We start from the raw sequence: 14,810 nt of genomic DNA on the forward strand, positions 1-14,810 counted from the left end.
TTGATTTAATGCTCTGAACCAAATGACCAAATGCATAACCTATTTAACCACGACAGTAAATTACTGTCAAACGACCGCATGTCTTGTGGATTTATAGTTAAAAACTGGCATGTAGATATTTTTTGTAGAACTCAATTTCCACTAAATTAAAGACAAATGTGCAGTGAAAAAAAAGACGAAAAAGGTGAGTCACACTGTTAAGCGGCACACATATGTCATTGTTTAAGCGAGCAACAGGCGGCATTCATTTAATGTAATAAATAAATAAAACGGCACTTATGTAAGAGTGGGGAAGTGCACAAATCCCATCATGATCAGAAACGTTTCATTAGTGAACATTAATGCATCTTAATTACATTTACATGTGTGAATATGAGTGCTGATTTAAAAAAAGTTCCTTAAAAAAGCCCAGAGTGAATGCTTCAAGTAACTGTATTAACCTAATTAAAAGTTTGACTGGAATATTTGGAATATTTTCATTTAACAGACAGGCAAAAAGAATTACAAGACACAGTATATTCATAAAATGTTGTATTGTAAAGTACATGCGTGAGCTCACCTTTGATGTGCTTTCACATTCCCAATGGTAGTTGAGTAGTGACTGATTGTCAGGGTCCATATTGGGGTCGTAGGAATGCTCTGCACTGAGCTGGAGGTCTTGGGTCCTTGACCACACCCTATGGGTTCCACCCTCTATGATGGGCATCAGCCTATGAGAGAACAGCAGAGGGCAATGTATGAAACAAATATGTTAAGTAAAGTATATTCCACAAGTTTTGAGAAAACAGAGATCTTCTAATGCACAAAATTGACCCGATTGAGAAAATTTGAGATCAGAAAAAAGTTTCACTGACCTTTCAGCCATGATGCTAAGTTGTAAACAGGCCGCTTTCCTCAACGGCACACCTTCATACGATAGAGAAAACACTAAAGTGTAGTTCCCTGTAGCCAATGCCATCTTGGGCAATGACAACTGTAGCCGGCGTACATCCACTTCCGTTGGGAGGGGGATTACTGTCTGACGCAATGGCTGAGAAGGAAGGTGGCCATCACTGTCACAGGATGGCGTTGTGACTACTTGCCATAAATACTGGGCTCCATATACAAAACAGCCTTTCAGGTCTACGGTGGCCTCAACAAAAGTGGGTTGGGATCTCCAGATGGCGAGGCGGGGAGCTTGAATGACTTGTACCTCTGGTTCCTCACACTCCAGCACACTGATAATGACTTCAACTTGGGCCAACACCCAACTCACCAGATTACTACAGTTGACCTGGCAAAATAAGAAAAAAAACACTCATTGAGTCCAAACCACAATCGTTGATAAAGACCAATCCATAGGCTATTTATTAAACATACTTGGACCAAGTAGTTTCCTGGGTTCTGGTACACATGGCCCACAGTTGTAGTGTTGGTGTGAACTGGAGTAGATCCATCATTAAAGTCCCAGAAGCACTGAATAGGATTTGATCTGGGAGTGACGGAAGCCACCAAAGTGACAGTCTTGTTGACCAAAGTGTCCCGAGGTGTTGCATATAGGACTGCCGACGTTAGCAGGTTTTGGACGAGGATGTGCTTGGTGATGTTCTGACCGTGGAGTGCATTGAAGGCCCTCAAGTAAATGGTCAATAAACCTGCCTCTTCTGGGATGTAGGAGACCTGCTTTTGATATGAGAAAAATCAACATTTGAATATGTCTGAGCTTAACAGTTGATGACAGATGGCAGCCAAGTTTTGAACACTTTTACCTCTTGTCCAAAATGTGACGTCTTGTGGAGATGGTGGAGATCAAAAGTCCAGAGAAAACGAACAGGCTTGCCCATGACGATGCTGGCGGTAAATAATCTTTTTACACCCACAGGGATTGCTGCTGCGATTCCGTGGATAGAAAGTCCACGTACTGGCTCCATTACTTCCACTTGTAGGTGTCTCCTCTTGGAACTTACCTGAAATGATATAAAACCCACTTATAAATATCAAAGGTAGTGGACATACCTAGACAGCATTGCATTATTTGGGGATCAAAAAAGTGAAAGAAACAATTTGCAAAATATTCTTACCTGATTGTGAGCAGTGAGGTTGACCATGTAGGTATCTACCCGGGTGAAGACGTGCACATAGGTTTGGTTGAGTTGTGGTGCAACAGTGGCATCTCCGCTGATGCTGAGGATCAGCTCAACATTTGAGCCTGCTGCCATTGAAATTGTAAACTCCACCCTCTCACCGATCACTGCAATCTGTTTACTTGCCCTCAACTCCAAGCCCTGAATCTTATCCTGAACAAAAAACTCCTTTGCAACGACTTGCTCACTGATATCATTGGTGGCATTCAGGGTAATCATGGCCGTCTTTGGTTCTGGGAACACCACTGAGGTGCTCTGTCCATTCGCTGTGGTTCCCTCGATCGTCCATGTCCACGTCACATTGGTCCCTTTCACTACCTTTCCATGGAGTGTTACAGGGACTCCTGTTGCTAAGTAACTTTGTTCAATGGCATCGATTGCTGTGAAGCGAAGCCCGGAGATCCTTTCCTGGACGCTAACCCTCTCAGACACGAGCTTGGAACTAACTTCATTGAAGACTTCTACGGTAACCAGATAGAGGCCAGGACTTGGAAAAGCGTGAGTCCTCCGGGCCTCTTTCCATTGCATATCATCTCCATTTACAAACCAGCGGTATTGCAAGTCTGAACCCTCCGAAGCTGATACAGACAGATTAGTATGAGCATTGACAGCTACAGGATTGTTGCTGATCTGCAGATGGACTTCTCCGGCTGGGTCTAAGAAGTAGATGGTTCTGTTGACAGACAGCTGGCCCAGTAGGTTAGCTGCCCCAAGAATTATGTGACACGGTCCCGGTGTGGCGAGGCTGAACTCTGTGCTCTTGGCACTGATGTTGTGCCTAGAGTTAATGGGATCGAGCTCATTGATGATGTTCCATGTAAAAGTCATGTTGGTTCCTTCTTTTAAAAGTGCATGAAGGTAAAGAACACGGTTGGTAGCAAAGCAGCATCCATCCACCCTTGTATCTCCACCTTCTTCCGCGTCCTCCTCGGCTATGATTTGGAGTCCTTCTAATTCACGTTGGACAAAGAGGAAGATACTGGCTTGGGCGCTCCCTATGTGGTTCTCTGCCGTCACAATGATGTTGAAAGTGCCAACAGAGCGGAAGGTATAGAACATGGTGTGAGTCCCAGGAATTGAGGTACAGCGGTCACATAAGATCCAGGAAAATAGGATATCATCTCCTGCCAGAGTTTGAGCTTCAAAGTGGACTGAAGCATTCAGAGGAACATTTATAAGACTGGAGTTTACAGTTAAGCCACGAATTGGTGAAAGCACAGCCACAGTTAAAATGCTGTGATTCCTACTGACAGAGTTGGCTGCTGTCAGTGTGATGTTGTAGTTTCCAGAGATGTTATATGTATGAGGGGCGCTTTGCCCTTGCAAAATGTTACCATCTCCAAAGTTCCATGTGTGATTGACATCAGGAGATGAGAGGGGGGTTGTGAATAAATAAGGCTCCTTAAGTGTAAGGTAATTGTACTCGGTGCCATTATGGAGGATAATAATGGGCCCGATGGGCATCTGAACCTCAATCAGAACACTAGAATTACTAGCAGAGATGTTATTGGAGACAGTTACCATGGTTTTGTAAAGACCTGGATTTTTATACGTTGCCAGGACATTCCCAGAGCCGTGGATCAGTATAGGTTCTTCACCTGTGTCAAAGTCCCACCTGTAGCTGTAGGTAAACTGCGGTTCTGCCCTGACCTCTAACCTAATCTCTTCTCCGACAGCATAGTGAGTTTTCTCAAGGTTGAGGTGAATGCTGGTTAAGGCTGGCTCTACACACACCAAGTTGGAAAAGTGTGCTTTGGAAGCCCTGTTGATGCCACCAGAAAGATTAAGGGAAAGATGGTAGTTTCCACTCATCTTGTAGGTGTGTAAAACTTTGGGGTTCCCGAGATGGACCTCATTTGGGCTTCCGTCTCCGAAGGTCCATTCAAAGAGAGTGGATGAAACATTGCCAGGTAGCCATGCATCAAAGTCGATGGGGGTCTTTTCTTGGACACATCCTGAAGGTTCTACCCTGATAACTTGAAAGACATAAACCTGCACTGTAAGAAGTGTCCAGCCGGAGCTCACGGCATTTGAGGCCGTTACATTCACCGTGTAATTGCCATCTTTAAGATAAATGTGCGACACCCGAGGTTCGGCTGTAGTGTAATTCCTGCCATCGCCCATAGAAAATGTCCAAGTGATGTTATTGCCAGATGCAAGATGGGCTTTTACTATCGTAGGACTATGCAATTCTGAAGGGGAGGAGCTCTCTGCTGTCAATTCTTCAATCTCTTCAAATACAAACAGCTCAGCACAGGCCCTGTTGTAACTAATGGTGTTGTTTACAGACACACAGGCATTGAAGGCACCGCTGCGAGTGTATGTGTGCGCCACTCGCCGACCTTGACACGGAGCGGAATCATCTCCAAAGTTCCAATCATAGTGAATTCCGTAAGGTGAGGGCAAAGGGTGAGCTTCGAAGTATGCGGATTTGCTAGTAAGGAGAAGTTGGGGTTCTGTTTGTATATCCACACGAGTGAGGATGCTGTAGACACTCATATTGATGCTTTGACTGATGTTTTCATAACGATTGGACACTGAGACCAGGGCACTGTATATTCCTGGAGAGACAAGGTGATAAGATAGGGAAAATGTGATTTAATATGGGTATCCCTTTACAAATGATGGATAGGGTAGTACCTGGCTGGGAGTAGATATAGGTGATGTTGTTGGTTAGGAGGACCTGATGAGGGGAGTCAGGCTGAATCAGGGATGGTAGGTATGGAGGCTTGAATTCAAACTCTTTATATCCCCCATCACCAAAAGACCACCTGTAGGAGTGGAGATGGAAAACAGTTGAAATCTGCACAAAGTATTTGATGATAACATGCACAGCTTGTCAAGCTTGTTGTTAAAGAAAACTGAATAATGAAAACAATAAAATATATACACCAAACAATGATTAATTTAAAAAAGAATATAAAAATAATTGCAAATGATTTTAATCATGAAGTAGATAAATGTCTCGTGCCTGGGAGTGCAACTTTAACTTAATTATTAATTTTTTGACAAATATTCCTTTGTGTAGTGAAAGATGCTATACATTAAAAATTTGATATGATTTCAATTGTCTCTGCAAAGAAGAATTTGGACGTGAAGAAGTGGAAATTCAATAAATCGCATTGGACCAAGACTGTTCGCTGCAATGGGAGACGAACAGAAAAAAACTAGCCCGCAATGAGAATAGCGGTTATATGTGTATGGAGGAAAGCGGAAAAAGTGGAAGAAACCAGAGAAACTGTACCGAGGAAAAAAAAAAAAAAAAGGAGCAGGGAAAATTGCAGTCAGCAATCTTCACAAACCACACAGTTATAAATCTAAAGTTGTGAGTGAGAGCAGAAAAAAAGGAAAAGAGGAAGGTGGCTAGTAGAAAGGGAGCGGGAATGATACTGAATGTATACAAATAAAAGAAAAGATCCATTCATCCATCCGAAAACCCCCCCCAGCCCCCTCTTGTCCATACCGAAAGGTCGCCGCCACAGACATGTCCACAAGCACAGAAGCGGTAAATGTTTGAGTGGAGCCTTGAGGGACTACATGTGGTACACCCCTCACTGTGATGTCGGTCATGGGCTTGAGGTGGTCCACGGTCACATTGAAATGCTCTTTGAGGCTGCTGATATGGTTCATAGCCGTCACCTGGAAGAGATGCGGATCAGGATTTGAATTACGACAATATTTCTTTCACTGTAAGCGTAGCCCGCTGTATGCATCAGTGCAGTTTGAAAAATGGAAGGAAACTCACTGTAAGCCTGTACACGGCGGCATCCTGGTAGATCACATTGAGGACTGTGTTGTAATAGGTAAAATAGGGCTTCTCATCAACGGTCCATTTGAAGGTGGGATTGGAGCCTTCAAGAACGGATGCTGTGTAACTCTAAAGCAAAAATAAAGAAGATGAAGAAGTTCAGGGCAATAAGAAGCAAAGTGACATAACAGCAACTACTGGATAAAGCAGGGGTAGGGAAGTTATGGCTAGGGGGCCACATGGTAAAGATCAAAATCTAACAACTCACCACAACAGAGTCCATCAGCACCCTTTGAGCAGGATAGGGATGGACCACCAGTCCTTTTAGTGGTTCTTCCATATGAACAACCAGGGCCAAACTGGATTCTGTCATATTGTTGTAAGCGTGCAGCTCCACATGGATAAGATCCCCTTGCTCCTTGGCCACTAACTTTAGATCCAGTATTGCATACAGGCTGGGTTCTTTGACCTCAGGGCCTGGCTGCCACTTCGGTTTGCACAGTGTGGAGCTGGATAAAAAATTGGAAGGACAGTCTGGCGAAAAGGTAACGCTGTGATTAGTTCCCCGTTGCGAGACTTTCGTGATATATCGGGACTGGACGTAGAGTAGGACACGAGTGCTGTTGGGCTGCAGATAAATGCTGCCATTCCAGAGAGGTGGGTGCAAAATGGTTAAGCCCAAAGGAGGAACCACGTGCAATGGGCACGATGCTGAAGATGGATATGATGGTTCAGCAGAGCTCACCTAGACAGAAACAATAAAGTAAGTCAGTGGTTCTTTTCTCTTAGAACTTATGAAAGCATTAAAACAGAGTTGTCTTCAAATTCCTTCTTTTTCTGGACTTGGATGTTTTACATTCCATACTTCAAATTTAAAATGAACTACATACAAATACTAAAATATGCAGTTTGACTGTACATTCACTTGCCCTGAAATGAAATATGTATACATATTTATATATAAAAAAACAAAAATTTCCAACCATATTACTGTTATGACAAATATTGCGTAGGAAAAAAAAATACATAAACATTTTACCATAGATGTATAAGATTAAATAATCAAGCCATAGCTAGTTCATAACGTATTATTATTCCTGCTCATATAAAGCATCCAATCAGAAAATAATTTTGACAAACATGTTCTCTAATCCTGCAATAACCCATGGAGTAGCTAGATATAATCTATGTGGGAGCTGCACCTAGATGGCTACAGTATGGTTCAAATACAGGCTAGGATTTGAATAATATGATGTTTTTACCTGCAGAGTGTAGATCCCCGGTTGGGATATACCAGCAGTTAGCTTTGCTCCTTCCAGCACGATCTCACTTTGTCCCACATACAGCACTCTGATGGGGCACACTACTTCCTCCAGCCAGCCTCCTGCACTAGCCCCCGGCTGTGATTCCAGGGTCAGACGGGGCCGAGGCTCAAGACCGTGGCCAGCTGAGCCGTCTGCAGTTACTCTGCTGTTGTTGATGGAAATCCACTCCGAATGGTCGACGACAAAAACAGGCTGCCGCCACAGTGAATTGGGGGAGGATTGGCAATGTAGAAGAGATGCTGGACCAGCATCGTGTTGCAGGCCAATGATGTCACCAGGAGAAACTAAGAGGTCTTCTAACTGCTCTTGCAACTGGGGAAAATTGAATTTAGTCAATGTCAAAAGTAGATAAATGGGCAGTGTAAAGGTATGTTAAAGAATTCTCAAAATATGCAGAGTGGGAGTCAGTGAAAGAAAAAGATAATTGACACAAAACAAGCTATAGAAATAGACATAAATGGCAGTAATTGCCTAAATCAGTGTTTCCAACCTTTACTGAAGCAATAGACTCATTTAATTAAGATAATTGTTTGAAGTCATGACTTAGTATTTTACACAGAATTCATTTTTTTGTCTGTTTTATGGCTTTTAAAGTTCCACAGCCAGAACAAAAAAAATGGGAATAAGTTGGAAATGTTCAAGTTACTTAATTTTTTTATATGAATCGTTTATTCTTTCAAAAAGAATTGAGTAAAAAGGAATTCAAACAAAACAATCACCGTTAAAATGCACTTCAAAAAAAGTATCTTTCGAAGTACTAAGTTCAGGTTTTTAGTGTCTACTTTATTAAAAAGCTAAACACGGCACCCCTTGATTTTGAAGTGGAATGGCAAACAGCTGCAATCCCTTAACTGTTTATCTAATCTCCCCGTAAACAATGTCAAATTCAATCTGGAAGTCATTAACTATTTCCATTTGAAAAAAAACAAATCACATTCAAAGACAATCAACCGAAAATTATGACTCTGCAGTAAATAACTTGCTCACCAGAACATTTGCAGCTGGTCCTGCGGGCAAGCTGAAGGCCACTTCATCTTGTAGAATATATTGAGGTCTTCGAGTACCAGGTGGAAGGTTGTGAGTTTGAGTGCAATTAGGACAGGAGGACGATGGACAAGGTATAGAAAGGTCCAGGCATCGTTTTTGGAACGGACACCATTGTTGTAATCGAGGGCAAGATCGTGTATCAACGGCGTCGGTGTTATCCGCAACACAAATTGCCACTGGTGAGCAAACTGGACTGTGACACCCTAAAGCACAACATAGTTCATTTTAGACTGATCGTAATTTTTACAAAATAATAATAAAAACGGGAAAAACTACTTTCATAAAGATGAACATCCATTCTTATTGACACCATCATAAGCATGTAGTATCGTACTTATTTAATTCGCTTATCATTGTGGCAGTTTATCGTGGTGTCAACAGTGACTATTTATTTTGAGGGATTAATTCAAGATTCATCTACTATAGTTGAAAATCTGCAATTTAGAGGAACTGCTGTATTTTAGAGGCAATAAGTCACTTTTGTTTCCATCATTTGCCAGTGTTATGTGCAACCTATACTTATCTTGGGCTTACTTTTTTATTGTTTCCGCGCAGACAGCCACGAGAACGGCATGCTATACAACATAGTGTTATTCAACAAAGTGATACTGAAGATGATGACGTTTTAATTATAATGTGTTTTGACGTTAAATGGAGACATTAAAAATTCACATTAAATAGTGAAGCTTACATATAAAGTAATCAGAATAAGTTCCATTTGATTCCTATTACTATAATGTCTGTTTCTTATTGGTTTTTGATCAAATAAAACCAAAACCTGACTTTTTTTTCCTACTTTTACATCTCTAATATACTTCAACGGATGATATAAACAAAATTTTGGTTACCTATGTGGGAGGAATATAAAAATGGTATAATTTCAGATTCACAAGGAAAAGGGCAGGAAATGTTCACCTTTGCTATTTTTATACAAAGTAAAAGCAAAACACGTTTGTATTTAGGTGTGAACGCAGGTGCATTTTTAAAGTGCATTCTGATGCGCAGCAGGAATGTCAGGCTGTTTTTTTTACGGGTCAGTTATGCGTGAGGCTCACCAGGCAGAAGCAGGTGCAGGCCGGGAGAATCACATTGCGGTCGGTAGACTTGGAATCGGACGTGAACGTGTGAGCTACGCTCCTGCGTGACGAACTCGAGGGAAGACAGGCGACCTGGCTGAATAAAGCTCAGAGCTGGGAAGAGCATTAGCTGTAGGAGAAACGTGGGAAATATGATTATAATAGAGATAGCATTGGATAGAACTACTATTTCTACTCACCTCTATGCTAGTGCTGGATATTTGTGCAGTCGAGAATGGAGCAAAAGATGTTCGAAGCAATGGATTATGGGAGGGAAATACTGCCAGGCCAACCATGTAGATCCCTCCATCTGGAACTCGGACTATTAGCGCAAATAAAACAAAAACAAATTGAAAAAGAATCAATGCATGAAAAACATAAAATAATTTGAAAATTAAACAATCCCAACATCAAAAATCTCCAGAAAATGTTTAAAGGTTTCCCTGCAAGAATTAAAACAAAAAAAGCTCATTTTATTATACCCAAAATTCATTTATTTTAATGTAATGTACAGAAAAAACCTAATGGAATGCAAAATAAGTGGGAATAATGTAGTGTATAGTCATTAACATTATTTAATGTCAAAATTGGAAAGCCAAAAAATGATATTGGTGCAACACTATAGTATTAATAAGCATTTTCTACATTTGAAAACATACCTTGAGGACTGTACTGACAGACAAAAGCACGCTTGGTGTTGCATGGATGCAGACTGGTCTGAGCTCGCTGATCAAGGGAAACACAAAAGTTGCCACGGGAGACTGAGAAACGAGGCTGTAAGCCCTCCTCTCCGTCCTGGGCCTCAGAGCCATTGACCCAGCGCAACCTTCCCGGGGAAGTGACGTTGCTCAATCCGAGCCAAACACCTCGTTCCCTGGCAATGTGCAAAAAAAAAAAAAAGATTACATATTGATCAACACATCAAAATGTTCGGATTATGGCCTGTGCTTAGGGTTAAAATGTTAACAAAGAGGGAAAAAAATAATTGGGGAAAAGTAAAAGACTACTAATAGTACATCAAAAAAAAGGCTGATTGATTAGAGGCAAATTGCAATCACCAAATCGTGCCTCTTTATGGCCAATCAATAATGACTAGGCTGAGTGCAGTGCTCGACAGTCTTCTTTGATTGCGGTTCAGTGGGGTGTTACAATGACCTTTGCAGTTGGATACTTATTTGGACACCATGGGTTCACTTTTTTGTTTCTTTTTTTTCCTATGCACTTTACTTTAATGTCACGAAATTGATTAAAGAATCAATGGGGAGTAACACTTTGTTATCTATTTTATATTCAGTTATCTATTTATCAAGTGCATCTCAGTGGAATCTCTTGTAATGAATTGGAATTAACAGAGATGCATTCTCTTTTGGATTTTCTACAAATGAGAGAAAATGAAATAAAACCTTGTATATTGAAACTTGTCATTTGCACAAAATGAACGAATATGAAAGAGCATTAGGGATACAAAAAAAAAAAAAAAAGGTGGTCAAGATTTCCGACAGAATTCTGAAAATGACGACTTTTTTAAAGACTTTAAAGTCAGAATTCGGAATTTAAATTCTAAAATTTCTGATTTTAGCTTTGAAGTGAGAAACTTGGATAAATAATAAGGGAGTCAGTCATAGTAAAAAAAACATATCTAAATATTTGACTCATTTTGTTTGGCATATCTTAAGAAACACAGAATCTGTGTTTTGCCCTTTTTGGGATATATTGTCCACTTTTCACATTGATCAAAACGACATCTGAAGTGGACATGAAAATGCAATGGGCTGAAAAAAAGCAAGTCAGGGGGGAAAAAGGAATTAAAACATTTCCTTATGTAAGCAAGGGGTCGATCGGCATGACAGATGGGGGAGGGGGGGGGGGACTCCATTAGAGCAGGTTTTTCCTCTCTCTTCCACTTCAATCTAAGACAATCTCTCCATCCAGACACGCGCTCAACACACACAAATACAGTCACCAAAGCGTGCCCTCACACACAAATACACTTGAGGTCTCTTCCTCTTAGGGAGTCAAAGTTATCACCCAGCTGTGCTTTTCCAGATGTGGTGGTCTTGACCTTGAAAGCTAAACACCAAAGATGTCGTCTCAACTGTAGCAAGACGACTCCAGTATATTATATATTATATAAACCCCTTCTTCTAATCTACTTTCCAAAAAGTGTCAGTCCCAGTCGACTCGAAACGCGCTCCTTCACGTTTGACAAATACGAGTGGCCAACGGTGGCAACATCGATGCAAAAAGAGATCCCAAAGATAATGCTTAAAGACTTCATCTTGGGTGGAAGACTTACTGTGTCACTTTATGAGCCAGCAGGTTACGCAGCGTGTCCCCTCTGACTATTGCCAGATCCCCACCGCGGTCTAAACATTGTCGGCGAGCATCGGTCCAACTCATCTCTCCTGGAACAATCTGGAAACAGCACGAAGACTCCATGTGGTAGACCCCATCTTTTGGACAGTGCGGAGAAGCTGGCACAGGAAAACAACAAAAAAAGATTGTTTATTTCAGTATAAGGATCGGCCAAAAGTATTTGAATTCCTTTCTTTTGGCCTAAAACTTCAAAAAATTTGAGCTGGCTATTAAAATAACTATCACAAAAGTACATTTCAACTTTTCTAACCCTATTCTTCAAGTAAAATTTTAAATATAATTATAAGACAATTTAAAATTGAATGTCACAATTGACCTCAGTTTTTTTAATTACACAATGCAATGTCAGAATATTTATCAGACAATTTTGTGCAATACAGCACAATTTAAAATGTCCTCAACCAATTGCTCCCCTTATTAATAAAATAAGATATTTTTTAAAAAGTACTTTAAAAAATACAGTAAAAACGTACAAATTTACATGTATGGATTAAACAATAAAGAGGAGAAAACAACCCCTTCTTTTTCTAGCCTTTCCCCACAAATACTCAGTTGGTGGTTGTGATTTTGCAGACTCTGTTTTTTTACATTTTTCTTTTATTGAATACTCTCTAATGCCATCTGTCTAATATATCTGTCAGCCCTGTGGTAGACGAGTAAGGAGTCCATAGTTCAACTTGCCTCTTACCCCAAGTCAGTTGGAATAGAGACCAGAATGAATTACTACTTTGCTTGTGCTTTAAGACCTAGCTGGATTTTGATGACATTTTTTTTCCCCTTACCTTTAGCCACCTGCACGTCATCTTTCAAAATCTTCCAGTCAACATCGAGGCCAAGAGCTCCCCAGCTAACAAGTGTAACTTCCATGCTGCCATTGACGACAGTAAGTGGAGGGCAGTGCAGCTCCAGTTTAGGAGGCAACGTTACCGACACTTCTCCATGTGCAGATACCTAAAGTATGCAGAATTTTCAAGTGAATTAAAATGTCGAAAATATATATCCCGGCGTTGTCAATCTCACCTCTTTGTTTCCAGCCCAAGCCATCACACTGACTGCATACTGTCCTGGAAGTCCGTATTTGTGCTCGACCGAGGTGACCTTTGTCACGGAGGTGTTGACGCGAGGTGAGAGGTCACCAAACTCCCAGGACAAAGCTACCGGCGTTACGTTGGAGACGGCTGAGAAATTGATGCTGTCGTGAACACTTTGTAGTGGGAGGGTTTTCAGGAAAATGGAGAAGTCTACTGCAAATACATCATGGGCTAGTGCCCAGCCACATTCCTGCAAGGAATCAGAACAGCAGACATAGTAAAAAACATTTTACTGCAAAAAAAAACATTCTTTAGGCACTAATAAAACATATATATTCCATAAAATAGAAAAAACTGACAAAAAACAACAGACAATGAGTCAGTGCATACCTTCATGACAGTGGGATTGGTGCAGGCTGCAGAACATTGAGATTCACTGATGAAGTTGGGCTCAGAGTTTGTACTACAGAGACATTCCTGCCTGGCTCCCAGGCCGCCATAGAGGTGTGACGCAGAGAAGCACATGCTGTTACACTGTTCGCGGGTAAAGTTTCCCGGCGTGGATGACGAGAAGATGACCAGTTCACTCCGGCCTCCTCCACCTCCCCTACTGCTGTCCTCGAGACAAGCGGCATAATTCAGTCCTGCAAAAATGGAACACCGGTCTTAGGGAAGGTCTCTCTTTACCTCCCCAAAGGACTGAGCCGTTGGTCTCTGTAAAAACTATTCCTGAGATCCAGGATTTACAAGTGAAGACATTCCAGTGATACCTTTCATGGCTTATAGCTGTGTTGTTTTGTGCAATCTTTGTATTAGCAATATTAGGTACCAAAAAAATAAGAATTTACACCTATATTATTCTAATACAAAGGTGTAAATAAGCTCTGTATTGTCAAGGAATTGGAACACCAATCATATCCCCAAGAAAGTGATATATAATAATAATTATAATAATAATAAGAATAATGATGATAAGAATAATAAGAATGATAATGATAATAAGAATAATAAAAATAATGATAATCATAATAAGAATAATAAAAATAATGATAATGATAATACCAATACTAAAAAAAAACATTTGAAAAAATACATACATAGGTTTGGTCATCATCATTGCCTCGATAAAAGCCTAATTGTCCTCATGTTATATGGTGGAAAATCGAAAGGCGCTCAAAGCGGAAAAAAACGAACAATTGTCTCGCATTTGAGTGCTATTTTTTTCTTACCACAGGTGAGCAATCGGACGTTGAGCAGAGGTTCGTGATGGAGCTCGGGAGGGTGATTGCAGAGCCTGTCATCGGGCCTTCGAACCCGCACCCCTTTATCCTGGAGCCAGTTGACCAAGTGGAATAGCTTACAGTCACAGTCGAAGGGGTTGCTGCTTAGGTCGCTGCAGAAAAAAGGGGGAAACAAAAACAGGGTTTTAAAGACGAAAGGACTGAAATACTTAATAATAGAATTACACAATTAGGGCTACTTACATTTGCGTTAAATTGCATAGATCATCGCATATTCTTTCTTCTATTTTCGTGATTTGGTTGTTGCTCAAATCACTAAAGAAAACAAAGCAGAAAATCCATGTTGACATCGAGAGAAAATATGTTTGTGTCGCCAACTTCCTAACCGTCATTTTTAATGGGAATGATACTCAGAATAACTAGTAAACTAGAGTCAGCAACACATGAGTCACACTATTTTATGTGTCCCACAAAACTTTGCTTATGGCTTTGAGATCATGATACATGGCAGCAAGTGTTCATTTAAAATGGCCGGCCAATATGCAATGTAAAAAGAAATAAATAACTAAATTCAGTATTCAATCAGCCTGTCTGATCTTTCAAATGAAATCAAATCATGACCAAATTCTATTTGTAACTTTTATAGCCTTAATAATTCAGGCTGTTCTTTTCAATCGAATGCTTTTATTGTTACTGAACGCAAAGTGAACTGTGAAATTAAAAACAAGGTACGAAGCAAAAATGCATACCATTACTCCCTTAGTGACAAGAAATCAACACGGGTTCCCGTTTTATAACTTGCTTCTGGCATGAGGACAATACTTGCTACAAATGTGACATTAC

General features: G+C 40.7%; 1 protein-coding gene across 1 annotated transcript in view; it reads right to left on the reverse strand.

Annotated features, from left to right (window-relative positions):
• Positions 1-14,810, reverse strand: part of pkd1a (polycystic kidney disease 1a) — a 38,707-nt gene that overhangs the window by 14,915 nt on the left and 8,982 nt on the right. Inside the window, exons 4-23 of the mRNA XM_077718201.1 lie at positions 14,211-14,282; positions 13,956-14,119; positions 13,117-13,370; positions 12,716-12,976; positions 12,478-12,646; positions 11,616-11,793; positions 9,979-10,193; positions 9,520-9,641; positions 9,299-9,449; positions 8,184-8,446; positions 7,134-7,508; positions 6,140-6,616; positions 5,869-6,000; positions 5,587-5,762; positions 4,764-4,894; positions 2,061-4,684; positions 1,749-1,946; positions 1,360-1,662; positions 855-1,273; positions 560-710 (exon numbers count right to left, since the gene is read on the reverse strand). Of these exons, the coding sequence (XP_077574327.1) occupies positions 560-710; positions 855-1,273; positions 1,360-1,662; positions 1,749-1,946; positions 2,061-4,684; positions 4,764-4,894; positions 5,587-5,762; positions 5,869-6,000; positions 6,140-6,616; positions 7,134-7,508; positions 8,184-8,446; positions 9,299-9,449; positions 9,520-9,641; positions 9,979-10,193; positions 11,616-11,793; positions 12,478-12,646; positions 12,716-12,976; positions 13,117-13,370; positions 13,956-14,119; positions 14,211-14,282 (6,835 nt within the window). The remainder of the gene's footprint in view (positions 1-559; positions 711-854; positions 1,274-1,359; positions 1,663-1,748; positions 1,947-2,060; positions 4,685-4,763; positions 4,895-5,586; positions 5,763-5,868; positions 6,001-6,139; positions 6,617-7,133; positions 7,509-8,183; positions 8,447-9,298; positions 9,450-9,519; positions 9,642-9,978; positions 10,194-11,615; positions 11,794-12,477; positions 12,647-12,715; positions 12,977-13,116; positions 13,371-13,955; positions 14,120-14,210; positions 14,283-14,810) is intronic.

Source organism: Stigmatopora nigra, chromosome 6 (genome assembly GCF_051989575.1).
Source record: "Stigmatopora nigra isolate UIUO_SnigA chromosome 6, RoL_Snig_1.1, whole genome shotgun sequence".
Classification (NCBI taxonomy): Eukaryota; Metazoa; Chordata; class Actinopteri; order Syngnathiformes; family Syngnathidae; genus Stigmatopora; species Stigmatopora nigra.